At 32.6% G+C, this 24,296-nt stretch overlaps 1 protein-coding gene across 6 annotated transcripts in view; it reads left to right on the top strand.

Annotated features, from left to right (window-relative positions):
- Positions 1-24,296, top strand: part of OSBPL8 (oxysterol binding protein like 8) — a 224,415-nt gene that overhangs the window by 183,213 nt on the left and 16,906 nt on the right. For all 6 annotated transcript variants that reach the window (XM_052001513.1, XM_052001514.1, XM_052001511.1 and 3 more), the window contains 4 exons: positions 3,768-3,866; positions 10,737-10,834; positions 13,563-13,652; positions 14,616-14,752. In XM_052001513.1, coding sequence (XP_051857473.1) covers positions 3,768-3,866; positions 10,737-10,834; positions 13,563-13,652; positions 14,616-14,752 — 424 coding nt within the window. The remainder of the gene's footprint in view (positions 1-3,767; positions 3,867-10,736; positions 10,835-13,562; positions 13,653-14,615; positions 14,753-24,296) is intronic.

Raw genomic sequence — 24,296 nt, 5'->3', positions numbered from 1 at the left:
GGATAGGTTAGCTGGCTGCATAGAGTTCCTGACCAAAAAGATAAATAATTTAAGTGAGCAAAATGCTTTATTCCAAGGAAAGTTGTCCCAGTTTCAGAGGAAGGAGATAAATGGGCTTTATGGTTGGCTTAGATTTGGAGGTAAGAAAAACAGTTCTGGTCAGCTTTCAGGGCTTCTGAAAAAGAGGTAACTCTAGTCCCTTCTTGCTTTTTTCCTGCTCTTATTATGTAGGATGTTTTGGTATAGTTTAAGGAGTTGGGTGTGTGGTAGGTAGCATAAGATGAACAGAGGAAAGGAAGAAGAGTTTTTTGATGATCTTGGGCCATGTTCTCATCTCAGGGTTGATTATCAGGTAACTGACAACTACTTATTGGGTATCCCTTCATGTATGATTTGGATTAGATGTTCACCAGAGTTGCTTCCAACTCTCAAATTCTGTGATTTTGCAAATTTCAGTTACTGTAAAAGAATGAAACTTGACTAAATCTTTGTAGGCTTCCCCTTTTAAAATATTCAATAGAATTTTTTGCATAGCTTCTGTTTTCTTGTAAATCAATACCAGAGTAAAGAAAAGTTTTATTAAAGCATCTTAATTATGATATGATATCAAAAAATTTAAGGGGCAGCTAGGTGGCACAGTGGAAACCCTGAAGTCAGGAGGACCTGAATTCAAATCTGGTCTCAGGCACTTAACACTTCCTACCTGTGTGATCCTAGGCAAGTCATTTAACCCCAATTGCCTTAGCAAAAAAAAAAAAAGAAAGAAAGAAATTTAAGACAAGTTAGACATTCTTTGTGGGGGATTTTTTTGAACATGTTTTTCTCTTTTGAAATAGACAAGTGAAGATTAAGTTGAAACAGTTTTTCTTCAAACAAATGGTATAATATATCTGGAATCTCGAGTTTATGGATTAGAGAATGTTAGACTTAATTTAGCAAAAAGTAAAATCTTTGGTTTTGTATATATTTCATTTCAAATAATAGTATCATGTTAAGTTGTAGGACACACTGGGCAAATATAGTTGTGACTCAGTTTGATAAATACAAATGGGAGCTAAGTTTTTGTAGCCACAAACTGGGAATTAGACCACTGAGTAATTCTTACAGTCCAGTTAAGACATGGAATAACCAATAGCAGAGGGAAAAGTCCCCATAGGGAAAGTGAATTGTAGTTAGAACCAACAACTCCCTGCCAACTTACATGCTTCTTATTTCCTCAAGTAATCTTTTATGTCATTGAAAGTTTTCTTTTCAGTCCATTGATATTTGTGTCTTAATCCTAAATTTGAAATGGAAAAAGATATCAGAAAAAAGCAGAGTTTACTTTGCTTAAAAAAAATAGATCTATTTCTTAAAGTAAGTGATAGTTTTAAGGAAATCCTTAATCTTGGTACTTAAAATTCTTAAAATCCAAAGAGACTAACCGATGGAGAAGAAACATACTTAATCTTAGATTAGAAGGAGATTCTTTCACAGTAATGAAAAGAATAATAGTCATTGTTTTAAGATGCCTGGTGCTTTGCTGATGTCAAGGAAGTTTAACAGATGATTTTGCCTATTAGGAGTTTTCATAGATGTAGCAGAGTCAGACACATATTGTATGGGATAGATATATAAACAACCATCCACGAATGATGCTCTTATTGAATATTTCTTTAGGAAAAGGATTTATGTAGTGTGTATAATATATATTAATATGTAAATTAACATATAGTAGAGGATGAGAAGAAAATTTTCAGAGCTATAATTTAACAACAGCAAACATTTCATATATACTTTACATTGTACTTGGTACTTGGATATGAAGGTGAAACAAAGCATGTTCCCTGCCTTTCAGAAACTTATAGTCTAATGAAAAGGACTTTATATACAAATAACTTCTACAAAAGAATATATAAGTGCAAAAAAGGAGGTCTAGACAAATGGGAGGAAAATTGTGGGGGAAAGGAGAATTTTTATGAAGGAAGGGCAGATATTTGAGTAATCAAAAGCTAATGGTAGGAGAGACAAGGAAAAATCCATTCTAGGAAAAGAGGACGGTGAGCAAAGGTTTCCATTGTAAGCATGGTGAAAACTACTCATTGGCATGTAAGTGGTCCAGTTTGTCTAAAATATGGAATATATCAAAGAGGGACTAGTATGAAAATAAGACTTTCTAAGATTAGAACACTGGATTGGGGCTAGCTTATGAAGCATTTTGAGTGCTAATATGAGAAATTTCTTCATTAGACAATGGGAAATTACCAAAAAGGTTGAATATTAGTTTGTCATTATTAGAGTGCCCTACTACTTAATTAAATGCATCTCATCTGTTCTCAGAAATTAATCAGAATCAAGCTTAAATGGGAGACCGTGGGAGTTCTAGGAATTGTAATAGGCCCTTGAGAAGTGATGTGGTACAGTAGAAGGAGGTTTAAATCCCAGCTTTGTAGTTTATAGTTTGTGTAATCTGGGGAAAGTTGCTTTCTAGGATTCAGCTTTTCTAATTTATAAAAGGAGGGAATTATACTGAATTATATATTTTGTTCCTTCATCTCCAAATCTATGGTTCTATTAATGGTATATTTAGTGAGATTATGCTGACAGTAGTATAAAGGATGCTGGAGGCAGAGAGATCAGCTAGACTCATAGTAGTCTGGGGAAGAACTGGTTAAGTACTGAACTAGAATTGTTGAAAGGTATACATGGATAAAAAGGAAATTTCCCAAGTAGAATTTGAAACAACAACAATGCATGGTAAAGATTAGGAGTTGGATTTGGTAGGAGAGAGGAAAGATACAAAAACTGAGTCAGGATCTAAAAAGTCATGTAAATAAGCTATGGAGCATCATCTAACATTTATTTTGGAGGAAAGTTTTTATGGGATGGGCTACTTGGAAAAAAAAATTTTTTTTAATAAAGAACCTGGTAAGTTGTCGGAGACAAAAGGTTTCAGTGTAAAGTATAAGCAAAAGAAAACATGAAATGTAGCCTAGAGTTTACTTGGATAAATGAAATCTTCCTTAGCAGATATAAAAGATTAGATTAGATTGGAGATGATTACTTCCCCCCGCCCCCCCCCAACTCCCCATCCTTAGAAAGAAAATTGACGTGTGATAATAGCCCAATTACATATAAAATGCAATTCACATACTTTTTACCATTGAGTAAATTATGGTCACATAGAAATGAATAAAACTCAGGCATTTAGAAGAACAATGTATACCATTTACATTAAAAAATAAACTCAAAAAACCAAAAAACATAAACCCCAAACAACTGGCAAAACTCCAAAAATAAACCACCAAAACAAATATATTTTGTGTTTGCGTGTGTATGCTTTTGTGAAAATTCTGAAATATCAGTAATACAAGACTAATTTCTTAGACACCTTAAGCAAAACTTATCTCTGCTTTTCATGCTTCAAGAACTACATTGGAGTATTCTTTGAGATACAATCAAGACTCAAAGCTTATGTTTTGAGAAATATTCATTGGTGGTTTTTATTTTGCTTTGTGCTTACCATATTTTCAATATGATAGGAGTTGTATCCTTATGTTTTTATAGCTATTAACACTCTTTATTCTACTTGTATATCATTATAAATATATTCATTATATTAAATAATTTTAAATAGTCATTTCTCAGGAGTGATTTCTAAATATCAAATTAAGACACTAGTGAAGACAGGAGAAGAGGGTTCAAGCTAGCTTGAAGTATTCCAAGTTATTATCTTGTAAGTGTATTTACATATATTCTGTATAATTATAATAAATTACTTCTTTCAGGAAATTCTCTATCTGCTATACTGGAAGGAGAAGCACGTTTAACTTTTTTGAATAGAGGTGAAGATTATGTGATGACGATGCCATATGCTCATTGTAAAGGTAAATAAATATAAATGTTCAGAGCAAATTTGACAGAAAAGTCTAGTTTAAATAATTTATATTAATTTCTGGATTTTTGATATCTTTCAAATGAGTACTATTAGCTGAAGATTAGATTGAGGAAACTCAATTTTGAATTCTGCCATTACCTGTCGACAGTATGCTGTTTCATTGTCTATCATGTAGAATCATAGACGTTCACCCATAATTTTTTCTTGACATTAGTCCCACCTTTCAAGAGAAAGGTGAACCATACTTATATTTTAATGCAATTTCTTTCCATTAATTCTTACCTTTCTTCACCTGCTTATAGAATTTGACTGATAATATTCCCTCATCCTCTTAATTTCTACATGAAATGTTTTACTATATTCTTTCAAAATGTCAGTTCTAGTGGCTTTTTTTTTTTAATCTTCATTTCTCCCTGTCCTTTTTGCAACATTTGATACTGCTCACCATTGTCTTCTTTATAATAGTTTCCTCCCTTGGCTTCAGATTCCAGATTTTCTTCTGGCTTTTTGACAATTCCTTCTCTTTATGCTTTTTTTATTTCTCTCCTCTCCTTAAGATATTCTCCTTCTTTTTCTTTCACCTTCTACTATAATTTCATCTGTATTTTTTATGTGAGTTACTTCAAAGTGTTTATTTCTAGCCCCTTTTCCTCATCCCTCAAAAAAAAGCTCTAGAATCCTGTTTCTATATGGCTACTAGGCATTTTTTTATTTGAATGGTCCCATAAGCATCCCAAGCTCTGCATCCAGGTTAGTTTTTTAAAATACCAGTGAAAACACACTGCAATATACTCAGCAAACCTTAATGTGTCCATTTTACATATCAGATAAGGTTTAGCTCATACCTAGCATTTAGTATGCTCCACAGTCTGACTCCAATCTACTTTTTCACCCTTCATATACTTCCTGAGAACACACTGAAACAGTATAGATTGCAGGCTATTACTATACTGTGTCTGCTCAAAATTTTCTTTTCTTTCTTTCTTTCTTTCTTTTTTTTTTTTTTTGCTGAGGCAATTGACTTGCCCAGGGTCACACAACTAGGAAGTGTTAAGTGTCTGAGGCTAGATTTGAACTCAAGTCCTCCTGACTTCAGGGCAGGTGCTTTATCCACTATGCCACCTAGCTGCCCCTCAAACTTTTCTTAAGTTATTATATCCCAGAAGAAATGCTCCCCCACCTTTTTGCTTCACCTCTTTTTATTGCTCTCCTTCCCATTTAGAAAACCCCATGTGCTTAATACTACCTTCATGAAGCTTCCCCTATTTACCCAAGCTGGAAATTTTTTCTTACATATCTGATTTCATAGCACCTTGTATTGTGTAAATTAGATGGTGCAGTAGATAGAAAACATCTCCTGGGTAAGTTGAATCAAGAAGGCCTTAGGTCAAATTTTGTGTCAAACACCAAATTGTATGACCCGGGGCAAGTAAATTACTTCACCTCACTGTATCTCAGTTTCCCCTCATGTAAAATGAGAATAATTGTAGCAATTATTCCACAATATTATTATGAGGATTAGGAGTTAGCATATTTAAAGGACTTTGCAAATCTTAAAGCACTATACCAATGCTAGTTGTTATATTCATCCTCTTATACACTTAACATTTTCTGATTTTTATCATATTTTATCATCTTGCTAGATTTTAAATTCTTTAAAGCCCAGAATCCATTTTTTAAATATATATTTATATATGTATTTTTTAACATTATCTGAAGAAAAATGGGCTATTTTGTGTACTAGTGTATTCCCTAGTGTTTTTTTTTTGTTGTTGTTAGTTTGTTTTTTGCTGAGGCAATTGGGGTTAAGTGACTTGCCCAAGGCCACACAGCTAGGAAATGTTAAGTGTCTGAGGTCACATTTGAACTCAGGTCCTCCTGACTTCAGGGGTAGTGCTCTATCCACTGCACCACCTAGCTGCCCCTGTGTTCCCTAGTTTTTGAGATATTTAAATTACTTATTGAGAATGTTGAGATCATTTGTTATACATTGAATAGATCTTTGAACATCACTTTTAAGCTAAGATTTCTTCCAGTTCTTATATTTTGCTATTTAGTTGAAATCATAAAGAAGCTTTATAGTTGTTACTTTCTTTAAATTAAGGAAGTAATTTATTTTTTTTTTTTCATTTTATGTACTACTCCATGGCTTTTGTGTATCTACAGATTACAAAATAGAGATCCGTCTCTGATTAACTTTCTCAGCTAATTCTAACATTTTCCTCTCTAAGAATCTTTATCTTTTGAAAAATACTTAGTTGTTTGTATAAGAAAAATGTTAATTGCTCAAAATTTTCAAAGGTCTTATAAAAGGGAATATTTTTAATATATACTTTCTTATGTATTTATAGACAATCCAACTGATTTATATTTCAATTTCAGTTACAGAGTTTAATTTGTTTGATAGTAAATGATATTTAGCTTCTATAAGATATCTGAACCAGCAATAGGAGTTTTTCAGTTATTAATTAAACAAACATTAACCACCTGCTGTGGGCAAAGCATTGTACTCTAGGAATACAAGAATGAGGAAAAAAAACAACACAGGAGCCCTCACAGAGCTCCTTATGGTCTTAATAGGGGATTATGCACAAATATATAATATAAGGTAGAATGAGATATGGGTGAAAGAAAAATCCAGAAGTGTTTGAGAAAGGAGGGAATGACTTGGAGAAAGGTTTATCAGATCATCTGAGTTGGATTTTGAAAGAAGAAAAAGTATTTCATTAGGTAAAGATGTAGAAGGGATATATTTCAGACAGATAAGAGGGAAATTTTTAGAGATGGGAGAAATAGTATGAGATCTGAGAATAGCTAGAAATTTTAAAGAATTGTCTCTTTTCTATTGTTGTTTTAGTTTCATCTCTTGTTTTAATAAATCTACAAATGAGAAGAATTGCCATTTCAGGTTTCTTTAAGCATAATATATTTTATTGAAAAGGTGTTGAAAGATCAACTACTTCCTTGTTTTAGATAATTACTATTGGATGAATATAAGTGTTTTTTAAAAGACTATTGGTAGGATTGCATCACTGAATTTGTTTTTTTCTAGTGTTTAGTAGTTATAGTTCACTCACACACACACACACACACACACACTTAAAATAAATTCCTCATAGAGGAATTTTTTTCCTTGCCTTTTCTTTGTTTCTTCCCTTTCTTAACAGAGATTACTATCTTTTGTCTAAGTTGTTTTTATATCATATAGAGTATTATATCATGTTCTTAGCTTTCTTTTTTCTAAACTGAATAATTTCATTCCTTATTCAGTGTTTTGGAACTATTGACTCCTTTGCCTCCTCTTTGATTTTTGTCCCAAATTTTCATCCCTTCTTTAGTTATAAAATTCAAAACCAAGTAGAGGATTTTCTGTTAGTTAAGAGTAGGAGCAATCTTGAATAAAATAAAGCTAGTATTTGAACATTAGTTGATTCTTTTAATGCTTGCTTAAGGTATTATCATTCTCTAATATGGATATCGTTTCTCTGTGTTATTACTTTAGTCTTCTTATTCCATATTTACAAGAATACAATATTCTTTATTAAAGTGCCCCTTCCCCACATATTTTAAGTTTCTGGTATTTTCACTATATTTTTTCTCGATAACTTTGCAGTTTTCCATGTTCATTCAGAAGTCTGACTCAGTCTTCCAGGTTACAAAACATTAATCTTAGTCCTGTAATGATATCTCAATTTTCAAGGAGCATGCTTGACAATCTTGATATTACATATTACATTAAATGTAATGATCCTAAGAGGACAGTCTTTTATTATATTTATTCTTTCTCTTCCTGTGTTCCCTCCCCATTCCTTTATAAATAAGTCCTTAACTACTCTTGTCATTTTAGAATAGAATAGAAATTTAAAACTAGACTTATTGGTCTCTTTCTCTTTCTTCCTATAAGGGATGCTCTTTTTCTTTTTCTCCCTATAAGATCCTAAGCTTCTTCTGGGTAAGAGAGCAAGGAGTGAATAGTTGTTTAATGTTAATTGAATTACTAAATTAAATGTAGTCCTCTTCCTTCATTTTATAGATAAGGAAACTGAGATTCAATTTAAATGCTTTGCTTGAACTACCATACCTACTTATAATGGAAATATTAGCATCAAAACCAAGGCTTCTTGATTTCTAGCCAGTGCTCATATCATTGGCTCACTAGAGTATGTACCATTTAATTGTTTTGGTTGTACTAGAAATGCCAACTTGAGGGGACCATCTATGCTGTTCTCATGAAGCAAGCATGATGAAAAAAATAGCCATTGTGAATTGTATTGTTGCTAGAATATAAAGGATAAAACATACTTTGAAAGCCTTATATATGGCAATATAGTGATCCAAGTTCTAACTAACAATGAAAGATGTTTTCATTTCAATGTCTTTTTATTTTGAAGATTGAAAAAAGCTCTTTGTGACACTGATAGAGTGTGACACTGATTTCATTTGGTCAGACTGATCTTTTTTGATCCAAACTATAAACTTTCATGGATGACCAAGAACAAAAGTCTTGCTGCATTTTAACTAGATTTTCTTTAATTTCTTATTGAATTATCATACTCTTACATTTGTCATCCATTTGTCTTTCAGTTGTGTCTGATTATTTGGGATTTTCTTAGCAAAGACACTGGAGTGTTTTGCCATTTTACTTATCAGTAGATAGAGCTCTGGGCACTTCTTTCTGAGTTCAGATCAGACCTTATAGACACTAGCTATGTGATCCTGGGCAGGTCATTTAATCCTTTTTGCCTCCCTTTGATGTAAACTGTGATCTTTGGGGGAAGAGTGGTCCTGGGTTAGAAATTTCAAATCCCTCTGGGAGGGGCCCCATTCCCTTGTTTATAGGGAAAACTCCCAGAGAGTAATCTCCTCCTACAGTTCAATTGGAGATCTTAGCCTAACATAATCACCACTCTTTATTGAGTTGAAAATTAGTTCCTCAAATTGCCCCCAAGCCCCAGGCCACAAAAATCCAATATAACCAAAAGCCTGTAAACCCATCTCTGCTAAAGATCCTAACAGGATTTTGCCTACTGTTGAAAATATTTTCTTCTCAGTGTAATAAACCCATTTTTGCCACAAACCTCACCTTTCGATATTGTGAATTCTTTAGCCAAGAATATGTGGAACTGACCACGGGATCAACCCTCATTTCTCACATCTCAACACATTTCTTCATTTGTAAAATGAGTTGGAAATTGTCATTTGTAAAATGGAAACGATTCCAATGTCTTTGTCAGGAAAATCTCCCACATGGTCACGAAGAGTTGGGATGATGGGGGGACTGTCCTGAAACTATCCTAACTTTGGAGTAAACACTTGAGAAACTCTCCTTTTGAAGAGGAGAAACTTGAGGGCTCAAAATTGGCTTCTCTAGTTTCCTCCATTTATCCCCCAAGGACAGATCAAGGAGGGTGTTGGCCTTGGACCCCACGAAAAGTTGGGTGGGGTCCCCAGAATAGCCAGGTTTCTCCTCAGTCTGGGAGGAATTAGGCATTGAAAGAGGCACTTTCAAGTCTCAGCTGCTTCTTCCAGAGGGCAGAGGTTAAAATCAGTCCCAGGATTTAGTTCAGGTAAGAGAAAAAGGGATTTAGGAGTACACTGAGATGCAAAGGAATGGTACTTTGTCTCTAAAGGGGCTGGATGGAGGGAGTTTGATTCCTGCCCAGCAAATTTCAGCATCTTAAGTTGTCTCTGCTTAAGGAAGGATTTTTAGAAGCAGGGGTATTTTGTCTCATTTTTGCCAGAAAAAAACCTTAGGTTCCCCGATTCTATAGCTGCTCATCCGTCTCTAGATGGTCTCTCGAGATAGATAACAAAATGCTCCCTGATCATTATTGATCATTATTATATTGTCAGCGAATGCAGGAATTCCCATTTCAAGCGTCCCTGAGAGAATTCTGCTGGGGCCTGGGGCTCCAAAGACTCAGACCTTACTGGGTTGTTTGAGTGTCTTGGCTATAGAATAGACAACAAAAAAAAGCTTTTTACCTCATCCAGATTTTCGAGGGTTTCCCAGTCAGAGAACCAAAGGATTAGGTTTGGCACAGGGCAGAGAGTTGTGGGAACCCCTTCTGGTCAGCGCAGGTCCTTCATAAAAGAATTTATAAACCCAAAAAGTTAGACTGGCAAAAAGAAGTTTATTGGCACTAAGAAATCAGCTTTTTCTAGGAGGCTGACTTCCTCAATGGCAAGGTCCTGACAGAAAAGTAAAGGTCTAGCAGAGGAGTCCTGTCAGAGAGAAAAAGAGGGATTAACACTGAGAAAGGGGTATCTTCTCAGCGGGCAGGGAGCCCTCGCAGGCAGCTATGCCAAAGAGAGTCCCTTGACCTGACATGTTCCTGCTTTGGGCTTCTGCCAAGAAATGAGACCCAATATGCTCTTTTAAAATTGAATGAGATTACTTCCCCCAAGCATAGATTTCCAATTGAAAAAGAGTATTTGCTGAACAAGAGTAGTCTTGAGGAGCTAATTTTTAGCTCAGTAGAGGTCTATAGAAATCCAGATCTCCAGCTAAATGAGACCACTTAAGTTTGAGCTAAGTAAGGAATGATCTTGGCCTTAGGATGTCCCTAGTTCCACCAAGATAACAGAATGAAACCACTTTATCTTGATTCCCTAAGGCGGGCCTGTCCCAGAGGAGAGTTTCTCCCCCTCAAGGACAGTTTCTCGAGCATTTACCCCAAAGTCAGGATAGTTTCAGGGTCATGCCCCCATCAGGGACACTATGGAAATATAACAATAATTTGTCATAGACGTAGATTCAGTTTTTACTTTGACTTTTTCTTTACAAAGGCATATTTGTTGCTGCTATGTATTTTGTTCTCTTCAAATTATTCCCGAATTATTATTTTTTTTCTTTTAGGAATTTTGTATGGAACAATGACTTTGGAGCTTGGGGGAACTGTTAACATTACATGTCAGAAAACTGGATATAGTGCGATACTTGAATTCAAATTAAAGGTCAGACTCTCTTATTGCACTATCTTAGTTAGGGTAATGCTATAGTATGCTATGGTAAGGGTGAGTAAAGTGGGTTATACACATATAGATCCAAGAGGCTTAGAATCTAAGATAGTATTGATGGAAACACACATTGTAGACATAATGAAAACAATATCCAAGTGCATGAATAGATAGTGATGTATTGGAGACACTATGAAGTTGCAGTTGATTTGTGTTTACACACTAAAATGATATTAAGCTACGTTGTAAGATTCATCTTAGCCTAACAAGTTAAAAGAAAGAAAAAACAAACTTCCTCCCAAACAAAAAAACCTACACACCATGTAACATAGAATGGTTTAAAATTTCTTGATTTACTAAGATTTTGAATTTTAAACATAAAATGAAAGACCCTCTTTTTCTCATTCTACCATATGTACATTTAGCATTGATAAAATATAAATATCTAAATGTCTTCTTTATGGAAGAGCACTTATTTGATGAAGAGCAAGTTCATGAATCTTCTATTTATACCATTTCTAAAGTCATTGTTTAAAGTAACATTTTTAAATCAAGAGAAAAAGCTTGGTGTAATGGGTAAAGAATGAGCTAGGAAGACAACCTGAGTACATGTCTACCTCTGGTATGCACTGGCTTCCCAATACAATTGGGAAATATTTAATAAAATAATAAAATAAATTAAAATATAATGTTAAAATTTAAAACTTAAATCAATTTATTGCATATAGGGTTCATTATGCACTGTATAGTGAGCCTCATTTCTATTTGAGTTCGATATTACTACCATAGATAACATTATAAGACAGTAAACTGCAGAGAAAGTATAAGTTTGCATTCTGTATGTATAAAAAAGTGTATGTTTAAAAAGCTTTTAGCCTTATTTGAAGTGAAAGAAAGTTAGAAGCTTTCTAAATAAAGTGGTAAAGAACAAAACAAGGTACCTTTTAAAAAAATTTTTGATACAGTTCTTTAAATGCTACTTAAGAGGAAAAGAAGAAACTAAAGACATAGCAAAGAAAAGACAAAGTCACCCTTATTTATTTATTTATTTATTCATTCATTCATTCATTCATTCATTCATTCATTTATTTATTTATTTTTATGCTGAGGCAGTTGGGGTTATGTAACTTGCCCAGTGTCACAGAGTTAGGAAGTGTGTTAAGTGTCTGAGATCAGGTTTGAATGCTGGTGCTCTATCCACTGCACCACCTAGCTACCTTAGTTTTATCCTTATTTACATTTGAAATAATGGTTTATTTAGAAAACAAGAATCAAAAAAGAAAAGTTTCTAGCCATTATTGCCTTTAATAAGGTAGAAGAATAGAAAGTGAATCTGCAAAATTATAAGCATATCTATATAACGATGACAAAATCTAATAATAGAAAAGTCCCATGCAGAATAACTAAGAAAGAAAAAGTTTAAAATATTTGGCACTAAATCTACATTGAGTTTTATATAGTTATAAAATACTCTTTAAAGAAATAATGAATAGTTTAAGTATTTTTAAGGATTATTGCTTATGGTTAGAATAAAATTTAATAAAAATGATGTTAATTTAAAGATTTAATGCTAGACCAATCAGATTACTGAGTAGGTACTCATATAAAGTTAAACAAAATAATAATAATATTCATTTGAACAATAAAAGCTCTAGAATCTTAAGAGAATTAATGAAGGGGAGATATCATTTCCAGACTTCAAATCATATTTTAAAATAATAATCATTAAAATATTAGGTAGTAATTAAAAACAGAAAAGTAGATTGAAGCAAACTAATATGAAAGAATTAGAAATGAACTAAGTAATCCAGTGTTCTAAAAAAAAAAAAAAATCCAAGAATATAAATTACTTATTTGACATTGATCAGAAAATTGATTCAGTATTTGAATAAACTAAGAAAATTAGTCATTCAGTTAGCATGCATTTACTAAGGTCTTATAATTTGCCTAGATATTGTGCCAATTGCTGGATATAGAAATAAAAAGCTGTTTGGCAGAAATTTGGCTTAGCCCAACATCGTAAACCATATGCCAAAATAAACTTAACACATAAATACATTACTTGGTGGAAGAAAAAATTCAAACTATTTAAAAAAAAAAAAAAAAACTAGGAAAGAGCTGTATAATAGTTGTGGCTGGATGGAAGTACTCAAAGGATATAGAGAAAATAATAAAATACTAAATAGGTGGCTTCAATTATGACACTCAAAAGCTCTTATAATCAAATCAGTACAATCAGGAAATGAAGGGCAATGATTCATTAGGGGATATGTGGTCACGGTCAACAACTTCTGACCCTCGGCTTCACCCTCTGAAAATGAAGATAATGATCTTTGTAGTACCTATTCCCTAGGGCTGAAGTGAGCCTCAAAATGGGCTCTTGGTGCTAGAGTACTCACTTGATAAGTATTCATCTGAATCTGTTTAAGTTTAAAATTTTTACTCATAAAGTAGTTTCTGTTATTTCTGTAATTCTGTAGTTTCTGTTAGAGATTTGTTTATATATCTACTGATTTGTGTGTGTGTATATATTTTTTGATTCATTATATTTTGCTCATTTTCCCCCAAAGACACTATCTATGAAAAATACTTTATTATTCGCCATTAATAGCATTTGAATTCAAATTGCATGAGTGCTTCAAAATAAACCAACTCTACAGGATTTTTGTTTATGTGGTCATTGCCATATATGTATAGTTTTAAAATGAAAGAAATTTTTTTAAAGCCATTTTTAGGTAGCAGTGACTGTGTTAATCAGATATCAGGGAAGCTTAAACTGGGAAAAGAAGTGTTGGCTACTTTGGAAGGCCATTGGGTAAGTATCAACTTTTACAAAATGACTTTTAAATAATGTTCGAAAAGAAAATTTATGACTAATCTTTGCTATTCAAGAGTGCCATCTTTATATTAAAAATGTTAGTAATAGAACTTTATTAGACAAACTATTTTTATAATTCAGTGGCTTTCTTCACAATATATTACAATTAATATTTTAGAAACAAACATTGCATTAAAAGACTAAGAAAATTTCTGTGAAGCCAGCATTATAAGAAGGAAGAAATGATATATTAAACCACAGTTCTGTAATTACCAAGCTCATATAAAGTTTTCATCCAGTTTAGTCAAGAGGAGCTAAAATTAATGAAGAGGTACATCTGTACTATTGTTATTGTATTGGGTTGTCATTTTGTGGGATTTTATTGTTGATGCCTATTGCAATGGGCATATATCACTGTCTAAAGGTTTTTTATTAAAATGCTAATTATATGCATATGTCAGTATGTTTTTTAATAGCCTATAGATGTGAGTGTGTGTGTGTGTGTGTGTGTGTGTGTGTGTGTGTACATGTTTGAAAACAATTTATGAAACTCTTCTATTGGATAAATTTTCTCTACCTCAAGTTTCATTGTAATATTGCTGAATAATGTTGTGCTCTATTAAAGAGCTTATATAATGTAGTTCTTAAATTAAAAGTAGGTACTGTCTTCAGTTAATTGAAAGTCTCAATCCCATAGAAAATCTTAGATAATTTGATCTATATAGGAAAGAGACTGAATAAATTTAGAGACTGAAATTGGTGCAGACTCTCAGAAGATTCAGGAGCAATAGGAAAGAAACCATAAATTTCATATCTTAGCCAGTCAAATTTGAGATAAGCGGTAAGTATGAAAAAATGATCACATCACATTTTTAAATAGTTGGCAGTCAGTAACAATATAAATCTGTAAAAACAAAGGGAATTTTTTAAGATAACCCAATTTTTGATTATTTTAAACAGGATAGTGAAGTTATTATTAATGATAAAAAGACTGATTCTTCAGAGATCTTCTGGAATCCAACTAGTGAAATTAAACAGCGGAGACTAATACGACACACTGTAAAATTTGAAGAACAGGAACCATTTGAATCAGAGAAGTAGGTATACTTTGTTTTCAGGTAAAGCCTATTTATTTTTGTCTTGTTATTTCATGGGTGAAGGAAAATTCATGTGAGTAAATTCCAACTACTTGGGCCTGAACTCATTAATAGTCATATAGCCAGTATATATAGTGTGGGGCCAAGTCTTTCTAAATCCAGGGTTAGCATTTCACTATGTGTGCAGCCTTTTTATTTTCCTTTAAGACTATGTCTATTATTTTATGTATAGATTATGGCGAGTATTTTGTTTTTGGAATTTAGCTTATCAGTACTCATTTTTTGGAAAGAAAATAAAATTTAGATTAAAAAAATACACAGCTTTGTTAATTCCAGATGTGATGTTGGAAATGTCATTTATCTGAGTTTCATCTTAATAGGATTCAGAGAGGTTTATTGGTAGGCTTGTTACAAAGTTATTTTTCAGCCAGTTCTTCAAGGTATTCTACTACATGCTGGAGAGTTACAATCCGTATTACTTAAACAAAATTACAGAAAGTGAAATTACAGATGGAGGAATGTGACAATGACATATCTTTTGATCACTTACCCAGTGGGGGGGAATGTCTCACATTCTTAAAAGATTTAACAAAGTTCTTTATATATTTGAGATATGAGACTTTTATCTGAGGAATAGTCTATAGTTTTTTCCCCAGTGTTCTGCTTCTGATCTTGGCTATATTTGTTTAATTTGTACATAATCAAAATTATCTATTTTACGTATCATAATACCCTCTATCTCTTTGTTCAAAACTTGTTCACCTCTCCATAAATCTGGTAAGTTATAGGGTCCTTTTGTTCAAATTTTATCCCTTTATATAATGATTATATATCCATTTTGACCTTCTTGGTAATGGTCTTTTGCCAGGCTGCTTTCCATCATTCCCAACAATTTTTATCAGAAAATGAATTCTTATCCCCAATACTTAAGTCTTTATCCTTGTCAGACATTGATTTACTATATTCATTTGCTACAATAGATTGTAGGTCTACTCTGTTCCACTCATTTACCTTTCTCTTTCTTAGTAATATCAAATAGTTTTGATAATTTCTGCTATATGATATAGTTTAAGATTTGGTACTACTGCCAGTACCATTTTTTTCATTAGTTGCTTTTTTTTAATGTATATTTTTGATGTTTGTTCTTCCAAATGAATTTTGTTATTTTTTTTACTTCTACAAAACATTTTTTGATAATTTAATTGGGTTGGTATTTAATATATAGATTAATTTTGATTAAATTGTCATTTTTATTATATTGGGCCTGCTTACTCATAAACAATATTTTCTCCATTTAATTAAGCCTGGTTTTATTTGTATACAAAGTTTTTATAGATTTGTTCATATGGATCCAAGATTTGTGTTGGTAGGCATATTCCCAGTACTTTATACTGTACAGAGGTGAACTTTAAATGGGGAGTACTCTAGCTATTTCTTCTTGGAGGATCCTCTATATATATAGGAATACTGATGATTTATGTGGGTCTACTTCATATTCTGCTACTTTATTGAAATTATTATTTTAATGAACTTTTTAGTTGAGTCTTTAGGATTTTCCAAGTATGTGATCTACAAAAAAAGTGAAGTTTTATTACCACATTTCCTATTCTGATTCCTTCTATTTCATTTTCTTACTGCTATTGCTAAGGTTTCTTATACAATATTGAATAAGATTGGTGACGCTGGCCATCCTTGTTTCACACTTCATCTTACTGGGAAGGCATCTTAGCTAATGGTTTTAGGTAATGCTACTTATAAATTTAAAGAACAGTTCAATTGCACTTGTATTTTTAAGTGTTTTTAATTTATTGTCCTTTACTAAATGTTTTTCTGAATCTATAGCTATCATATGATTTATGTTACTTTTATTAGTAATATCAATTTTGTTAATTTTTAAATGTTTTCTTTATGTTAAAATCATTCCTGCATTCTGGGTATGAATCATGCTTGATCATAATACATGGCCCTTGTAGCATATTGTTATAATCTTTTAGCTAGTATTTTATTTCAGATTTTTGCATTCATATTCATCAATGAAATTGGTCTATAATTTTCTTTCTCTGTTTTAATTTTCATGTTTATTTCATAAAAGGAGTTTGTTAGGACCCCTTCTTTGCTTATTATTGTAAATAATTTATTTAATATTGGAATTAATTGGTCTTTAACTATTTAAATTCACTTGTAAATCCTTCTTCTCCTGATACTTATTTCTTAGGAAGCTTATTTATGGTCTGTTCAAATTTTTTTTCCTAGCTTAGGGTTTTTCTCTTTTTAAAAATCTCATTGATCAATGGTTTATCAATTTTATTGATTTTTTTTCCAACACCAACACCAAATTTTATTTACTAATTCATTGGTTTTCTTGTGCTTAAATTTAATTTCAGCGTGAATTTTTAAAATTTCTAACAGTGGCAAATTAGGTATTATTAATTTGTTCTTTTTCTGGTTTTTTAAATTGCATATGCAGTTTATTGGTCTGATCTCTCTCTCTCTTTCTTTCTCTCTCTCTCTCTCTCTCTCTCTCTCTCTCTCTCTCTCTCTCTCTTTTTACTGATATAAGCACTTAGAAAGATAAATTTTCCTCTTAATTTTTGCTTTATCCCATATGTTGTTTCATTATTGATTTTTGGGGGGGATTTTTTTTAACTGGAGGCAATTGGGGTTAAGTGACTTGCCCAGAGTCACATAGCTAGGAAGTGTTGTGTCTGAGGCCAGATTTGAACTCAGATCCTCCTGACTTCAGGGCTGGTGTGCTTTATCCACTGTACCACCTAGCTGCTCCACATTAGTGTTATTTTCTTTAATGAAACAGCTGATTCTCTTATTTGTTCTTTAACCCATGTGTTCTTTGAGATTAGATTGTTTAATTCTCCTATTTTTTTTCTATGTTTCCATGGTCCCTTATTAAATATAATTTTTGTTGTATTTATGCTTTTTTTGCATTTAGTTATAAAATTTTGTACCCTAATATGTAGTCAGTCTTTTTAAAGGTTCCATGTGCTGCTGAGGTGTATTCTATTCTGTTTCCTTTCAGTTCTCTCCAGATATATATTGTATCTAGCTTATCTAAAATTCTATTTACTTTCTTATTTGGTTATATTATTTTTGGTTATATTTGTCTGGTTTTGAGAGGGGAAGATGAGAATCCCCCAGAATTAGTACTATATAATCTCTTTTCTCCTGTAGGTCATTTAGCTTTTCTTTTTAAAATTTAAAAGCTATTATATTTGGTGCATATAAATTTAGTATTGATATTACTTCATTATCTGTGATGTCTTTTATTATAATATAGTTTCTCTGTCCATCTTTTAAAATTAAATGTATTTCATAGAATATATTTAACATATTTAACATGTATTGGACTATACCTGCCATCTAGGGGAGGGGGTGAAGGGAAGGAGGGGAAAATTGGAACAGAAGGTTTTGCAAGGGTCAATGTTGAAAAATTACCCATGTATATATTTTGTAAATAAAAAGTTATAATTTAAAAAAATAAAATAAATGTATTTTAGCTTTGACTTTATCGATACAATGGTTGCTACCTTTGCTTTTCTGCTTTAGCCCTTTATTTTAACTCTGTGTATCTCTCTTTTTTAAACATGTTTCTAATAAATAACATATTGTCAGATTCTAGTTTTTAATCCATTCTACAATCCATTTCAGTTTTATGGGTGAATTAATCCCATTCACAATCAAAGTTATAATTTGTGGGGAGGATTCTGGAAAGATGGTGTAATAAGTCAGTAAATTTCAAGCTCTCCATATTGCCCCCATAAACAAAACAAATTTGCACTTCAGGGCAAACATAGACTGGTGAAAAATCAAAAAGACTTGGGGGTAGCACAGGGATCCTCCTGATACAACCCAAGAACATAGAAAGACAACCCCAGGTCAGGATTAATCAGTGTGAAGTGCAAATACTTCCAGGTTAGCTCTACAGAAAACCAAGTACGGAATTCTTGGACTAGCTGGGTTTGGCTGAAGTCTCAGCTGAAACCACAGAAATTTTCACCTACTGGATTGCATGCAGAGTCAGAGGTCAGAGTGCAAGAAAATCAAGTGAACCTCAGCTGATTAGGAACACCAGGCCCTGTTGTGCTGCAGAGATGTGGCCCTGGGTGGGAAGGAGCCAGCATACCCAGTGAGTGCAGAGGAAGTGGGGTTGGCATTTATAGAAAGGTGGAATTTGGGGGTGGGAGGTGGTTCCCAGGTCAGAGGGGAGAGCTGTAGTGAAACTAGAGGCATCAGCCTTTAAGAGTACTTAAACTAATACTTCTCATTGAAAAAAGAAAGAAAGAAAGAAAGAAGAACAGGCAAAGAAGACCCAACCACAGACACTTATTATGGAAATAGGGAAAACTGAGGTTCATCTTCAGAGGAGGACACTCCTTTTTTTAAAAAATAAAAAGCTTCTTCTATCCTAAGAATAACAATAAAGCCTTTCTGTCCAGAAAGAATTTATAGAACTCAAAAAAGAATTTTAAAAATTAAATGAGAGACATTGAAGAAAAACTAAAAATAAAAAATAAAAACCATCCAGGAAAAACAAGATTATTTAAAAAAAAAAAAAGTTAACTAACTAGAAAAGGATAACTCTGGGCAAGAATTGGGCAAGGGAAAATCAGTGAAGCTATAAGAGAACAAGAAATAACAAAACAATATAATGAAAAAATGGAGCAGAATGTGAAACATAAAAAAACAACAGGTGTGTAGAACAGATGAAGAAAGAAAATAAAGAATAATTGGACTACTTGAAGGCTGTGACCAAAAAAAGAACCTTGACACAATAATGCAAGAAATAAGAAAAAGAAATTGTCCTGGATGATAGAACGGGAGGGAAAAGTGGTAAGAGAAAAAAATCCATTGATGACCACCTCAAAGAGATCCTTTGTAGGAAATACATAGGAATATTGTCAAATTTCAAAACCCCCAGATCCAAGAGAAGATTATACACACACACAAAAAAAAAAAAGAACAAATAATTCAGATAGTTACAATTAGAATTTTATAGAACTTATCACAGCAGCACAATAAAAGACTGCAGATCTTGAAATCATATCTACTGACAATCAAAAGAACTAGGTACCTCTGTGGCCAAAAAAATATATCATATCCAACAAAATTATCTATTTTTTTAAAATAACTTTTTATTGATAGAACTCATGCCAGGGTAATTTTTTACAACATTATCCCTTGCATTCACTTCTGTTACGATTTTTCCCCTCCCTCATAGGTTACAGTATATCCTGGATACAATATACATGTGCAGAACCGAACAGTTTTCTCCAACAAAATTATCTAAAATATTATCTAAAATGAGAAAAAAGGGACAACTTGCAGATTTTTCAGGGTTTTCTCTTAACCAATTCAATAGAAAATTTAACATATAAGAACCATAGTAAAAGATCACTTTCAAGGAACTTAACATGGATAGATCATTTTGTTTTTTTCATAGAAATGTATACCATATGTTTTAAATTGACATCAGCAACTGAGCAGTTCAACAGAAAGATTGGCAAGGAGTTGAATATGACCTGACACTAAAAAGTGAAACTACCTAGAAAAAATGTAAAAACTGTAAATATGTTATACAGATGAGGTGCAGAGGAAGAGTAGACAAAAAGACATTAGAAAGGGAAGGAGGGCCCATAGTTCTGAAAACCTGTTCACATTGGGAATGGGTTAAATAGACTCTTTCTATATAAAATGCATATGTAGCATTAAGGTATAACAAAATTTATAAAGACTGATGTCAGGAAGACCTGAGTTCAAATGTGGTCTCAGACACTTAACACTTCCTAGCTGTGTGACCCTGAGCAAGTCACTTAACCCCAATTGCTCAGCAACAACAACAAAAGAAATAAGTAGAGAGAGATGGATGGGAGGGGAAGTAATATAAAAAGCATATACAGCATGAAGGTATAGCAAAATTTATAAAGGGGAATGAGATGGATGGTGGGGGAAGCAAAGGGAAGCATCCAGGGGTAGGAGAAGTTTAAGTAATAGCGAGGCAATTTAAGGGCAGAATTAAAGCAAATAGTTGGCAGGAGTAGGGCAAGATGATCTATACAAACACTACAACAAAGATTAGGAATAGAATTTATTAGGAAAAAAAATATGGCTAGTAATTATTAATCTGAGACAAAGAAACTTTTTAAAAATTAAATGTGTATTTCTTTTTAAAAAAATTTAAAATAGATTTTTGTTTTTCCAAATACACGCAAAGATAATTTTCAACATTTACCTTTGCAAAACTTTGTGTTCCAAATTTTCTCCCGCCCTCCCCCTTTATCCTCTATAGACAGGAAACAATCCAATATAGGTTAAACATGGAATTCTTCTAAACATATTTCCATACTCGTCATGCTGCACAAGAAAAATCAGATCAAAAGATGAAAGAAAAAAGAACAAGCAAATAAGTAGCAACAACAAAAAAGTGAAAATACTATTCTTTGATCCACATTCCATAGTTCTCTCTCTGGATGCAGATGGTTCTTTTACATCACAAATGCTGAAAAGAAGGAAGTCCATCATTGTTTAGCATCATATAATCTTGTTGTGTACAATGTTCTCTTGGTTCTACTCACTTCACTTAGCTTCAATTCATTCAAGTCTTTCCAGGATTTTCTGAAATCAGCCTGCTTGTCATTTCTTACAGAACATTAACATTCATATGCCATAACTTATTCAGCCATTCCCCAATTGATAGGCATCCACTCAGTTTCCATTTCCTTGCCACTACACAAAGGGCTGCTTCAAACATTTTTGCACATGTGGGTTCTTTTCCCTTTTTATGATCTCTTTGGAATACAGACCTAGTAAAGACAATGCTGGATCAAATAATATGTGCTATTTGATAGCCCTTTGGGCATAGTTCAATTGTTCTCCAGAATCCTTGGATCAATTCACAACTATCAACAATTCATTAGTGTTCCAGTTTTGTCACATCCCCTCGAACATTTATCATTACTTTTTCTTGTCATCTTAGCCAATCTGAGAGGTGTGAGATGGTACCTCAGATTTTTCTTAATTTGCATTTTTGGTGATTTAGAGCATTTTTTCATATGACTAGAAATGACATATGTTCATATCTTTTGGTCATTTATCAACTGGGGAATGGTTTGTATTATAAATTTGAGTCAGTTCTCTATATATTTCAGAAATAAAGGCTTTGTCAAAAACACTAGATGTAAAAAATTTTCCCCCAGCTTTCTGCTTTCTTTCTAATCTTGGTTGCATTAGTTTTATTTATACAAAATCTTTTTTAATTTAATGTAATCAAAATTATCCATTTTGCATTTCTCTAGTTCTTTGCCCATAAATCCCTTCCTTCTTCACAAATCTGAGAGGTTAACTATCCTTTGTTTTCCTAATTTACTTATAGTTTCACCTTTTCTATCTAAATCATAAACTCATTTCAACTTTATCTTGGTATAGGATATTAGATATTGATCAATTGCCTAGTTTCCACCATACTAATTTCCAGTTTTCCCAGCTATTTTGTCAAATAGTAAGTTCTTAACCCAGAAGCTGGAAGCTTTGAGTTATCAAACAATAGATTGCTATAGTCAGTGACTATTCTATCTTCTGTATCTACCTTATCCACAACTATTTCTTAGCCAGTACCAAATGGTTTTGATGACTGCTGCTTTATAATATTGTTTTAGATCTGATACAGATAGGCCACCTTTCTTTGCCTTTTTTCATTAATTACCTTGAAATTCTTGACTTTGACAGAGTTAAACTTAAAGATTCAATCAAGAGAAATCTGCATTATATGTCAGCCATACTGTTATTTTACATGCATGTTTACATATGGGTACATACATGTATATATTTATATAAATGTATGCAGGTTGCTTTCTGTATGTGTCTATATAGGTATATGTATATGTGAGTGGGTTTGTGGGTGGATATGTGTATGTGTGTGTGTATCATAACTTAGAAAATTATAAGTTGTATATTTCTCTTTATCCTATTTTTCTTCACTGTTCTTTATTCTGTCCCTCCTCTAGTTTACTTCTAGCCACGGTCTCCTATAATCTTTTAAAGAATCTCTTCATTATTCTCTCTCCTAATTCTCCTTTCCCTTGCTCTATCCACTCCTCTTTCTATTTTCCCCTTTCTTCTCTCTATTCTATCTAAATCTTAATCTGTATACCCTTCTAAAAGCCCCTTACCTTTTATCCTATATTACCTTATCCTCCTATTTCTTTATAAATTTAGAAAATTTTTTATATTATTTATTCTCTTCTAGATGTATATAGTTCCCTCTTTAATCCAGATCTGATGAGAGTGCAGTTCCAGCACTACCAGCCTTCCACCCTCATTTGATTCTTCTCTATCATTTTGTCCTTTTGTGCTTTATTTACATGATATAATTGCTCATTTTACTTTTTCCTACACAGCTTTGGTTTTTTTAGAATCACTACATCAGGAGCAACTAGAGGAACAGCTCTGGACTCAAGAGGACCTGAGTTCAAATTTGATATTGTGTGACCCTGGAGCAAGTCATTTACCCTGATTGCCTCTCAAAAAAGAAAAATAGGTTAAAAAGCAACCCACCACATCATATCCAGATCATCCCAAGTCTTTTGAATTACCCAATTACTAATGACAGTCTTAAGAATACAGTTTATATTTCTGCTTATAAAAAATAGTTTGAATCTCTTGTAATTAGACTTTGATATTTACTTTGTATATTATGATTAAAAAACCCTGAAAGTCTTATCAATTTGTTTAATAACCATTATTTTTCATTCAAGATTATATTTTGTTGGGTAAGTTATTTTTGGCTGTAACCCCAGCTCTTTTACTCTTTGAAATATAGGATGCTAAAAGACCTATACTCTCTTAAGTGTTGCAGCTGTTAGGTCTTTTTTTCATTCTAATTGGCTCCACAGTATTTGAATTATTTTTTTCTTGTTTCTTACATTTTCTCCTAATCTGGAGATTTTGAAATTTGGGTATAATATTCCTGTATGTTTTCATCCTGTTATCTCTTTCAGTTGGTGATTATTATATTTTTTTTTTCTATTTTTATTTTCCCCTCTTCTAAAATTTCAAGAACTTTTCTTCATTTATTTCTTGTAATACTGAGTGAGTTTTTTTTTTCTTTTAATTGTAGCTTTCAGGTAGTCTGATAATTCTTATCTTATGAGATGATAAAATTTGAGACTGAAAAGAACTTTGGACATCATCTGTTCCAGCTTTGACTTTCCCAAGGCTCCACATAGATCAAGTGGCAAAATCCTGCTTGAATTCAAATGCTCTGAAGGAATGGGCCCTAGAGCCAATTCAGTTAGAATTAACTCAGAATTAGAATTAGTTTGAATTAGAGGAAGTTACTCACCAGGAGCTTCCAGTACCGTAAAATCACTGGTCCATTCCCTGTCTGTTGTGGTCATTTAATCTAGTGTTACTTGGAACTCTTTTTTTAAGATTTACTCTCAATGGGGTAAATTTTAATCCAGTGTAAAAAGGCACAAAAGCACTTTTACAAATGAGGCAAGATGGGAGGGCTTGCTTAAACCTTACTTTCATT

Source organism: Antechinus flavipes, chromosome 5 (assembly GCF_016432865.1).
Source record: "Antechinus flavipes isolate AdamAnt ecotype Samford, QLD, Australia chromosome 5, AdamAnt_v2, whole genome shotgun sequence".
Lineage (NCBI taxonomy): Eukaryota > Metazoa > Chordata > Mammalia > Dasyuromorphia > Dasyuridae > Antechinus > Antechinus flavipes.
The sequence above is the reverse complement of the archived record's forward strand: the minus strand, read 5'-3'. Positions and strand labels throughout refer to the sequence as shown.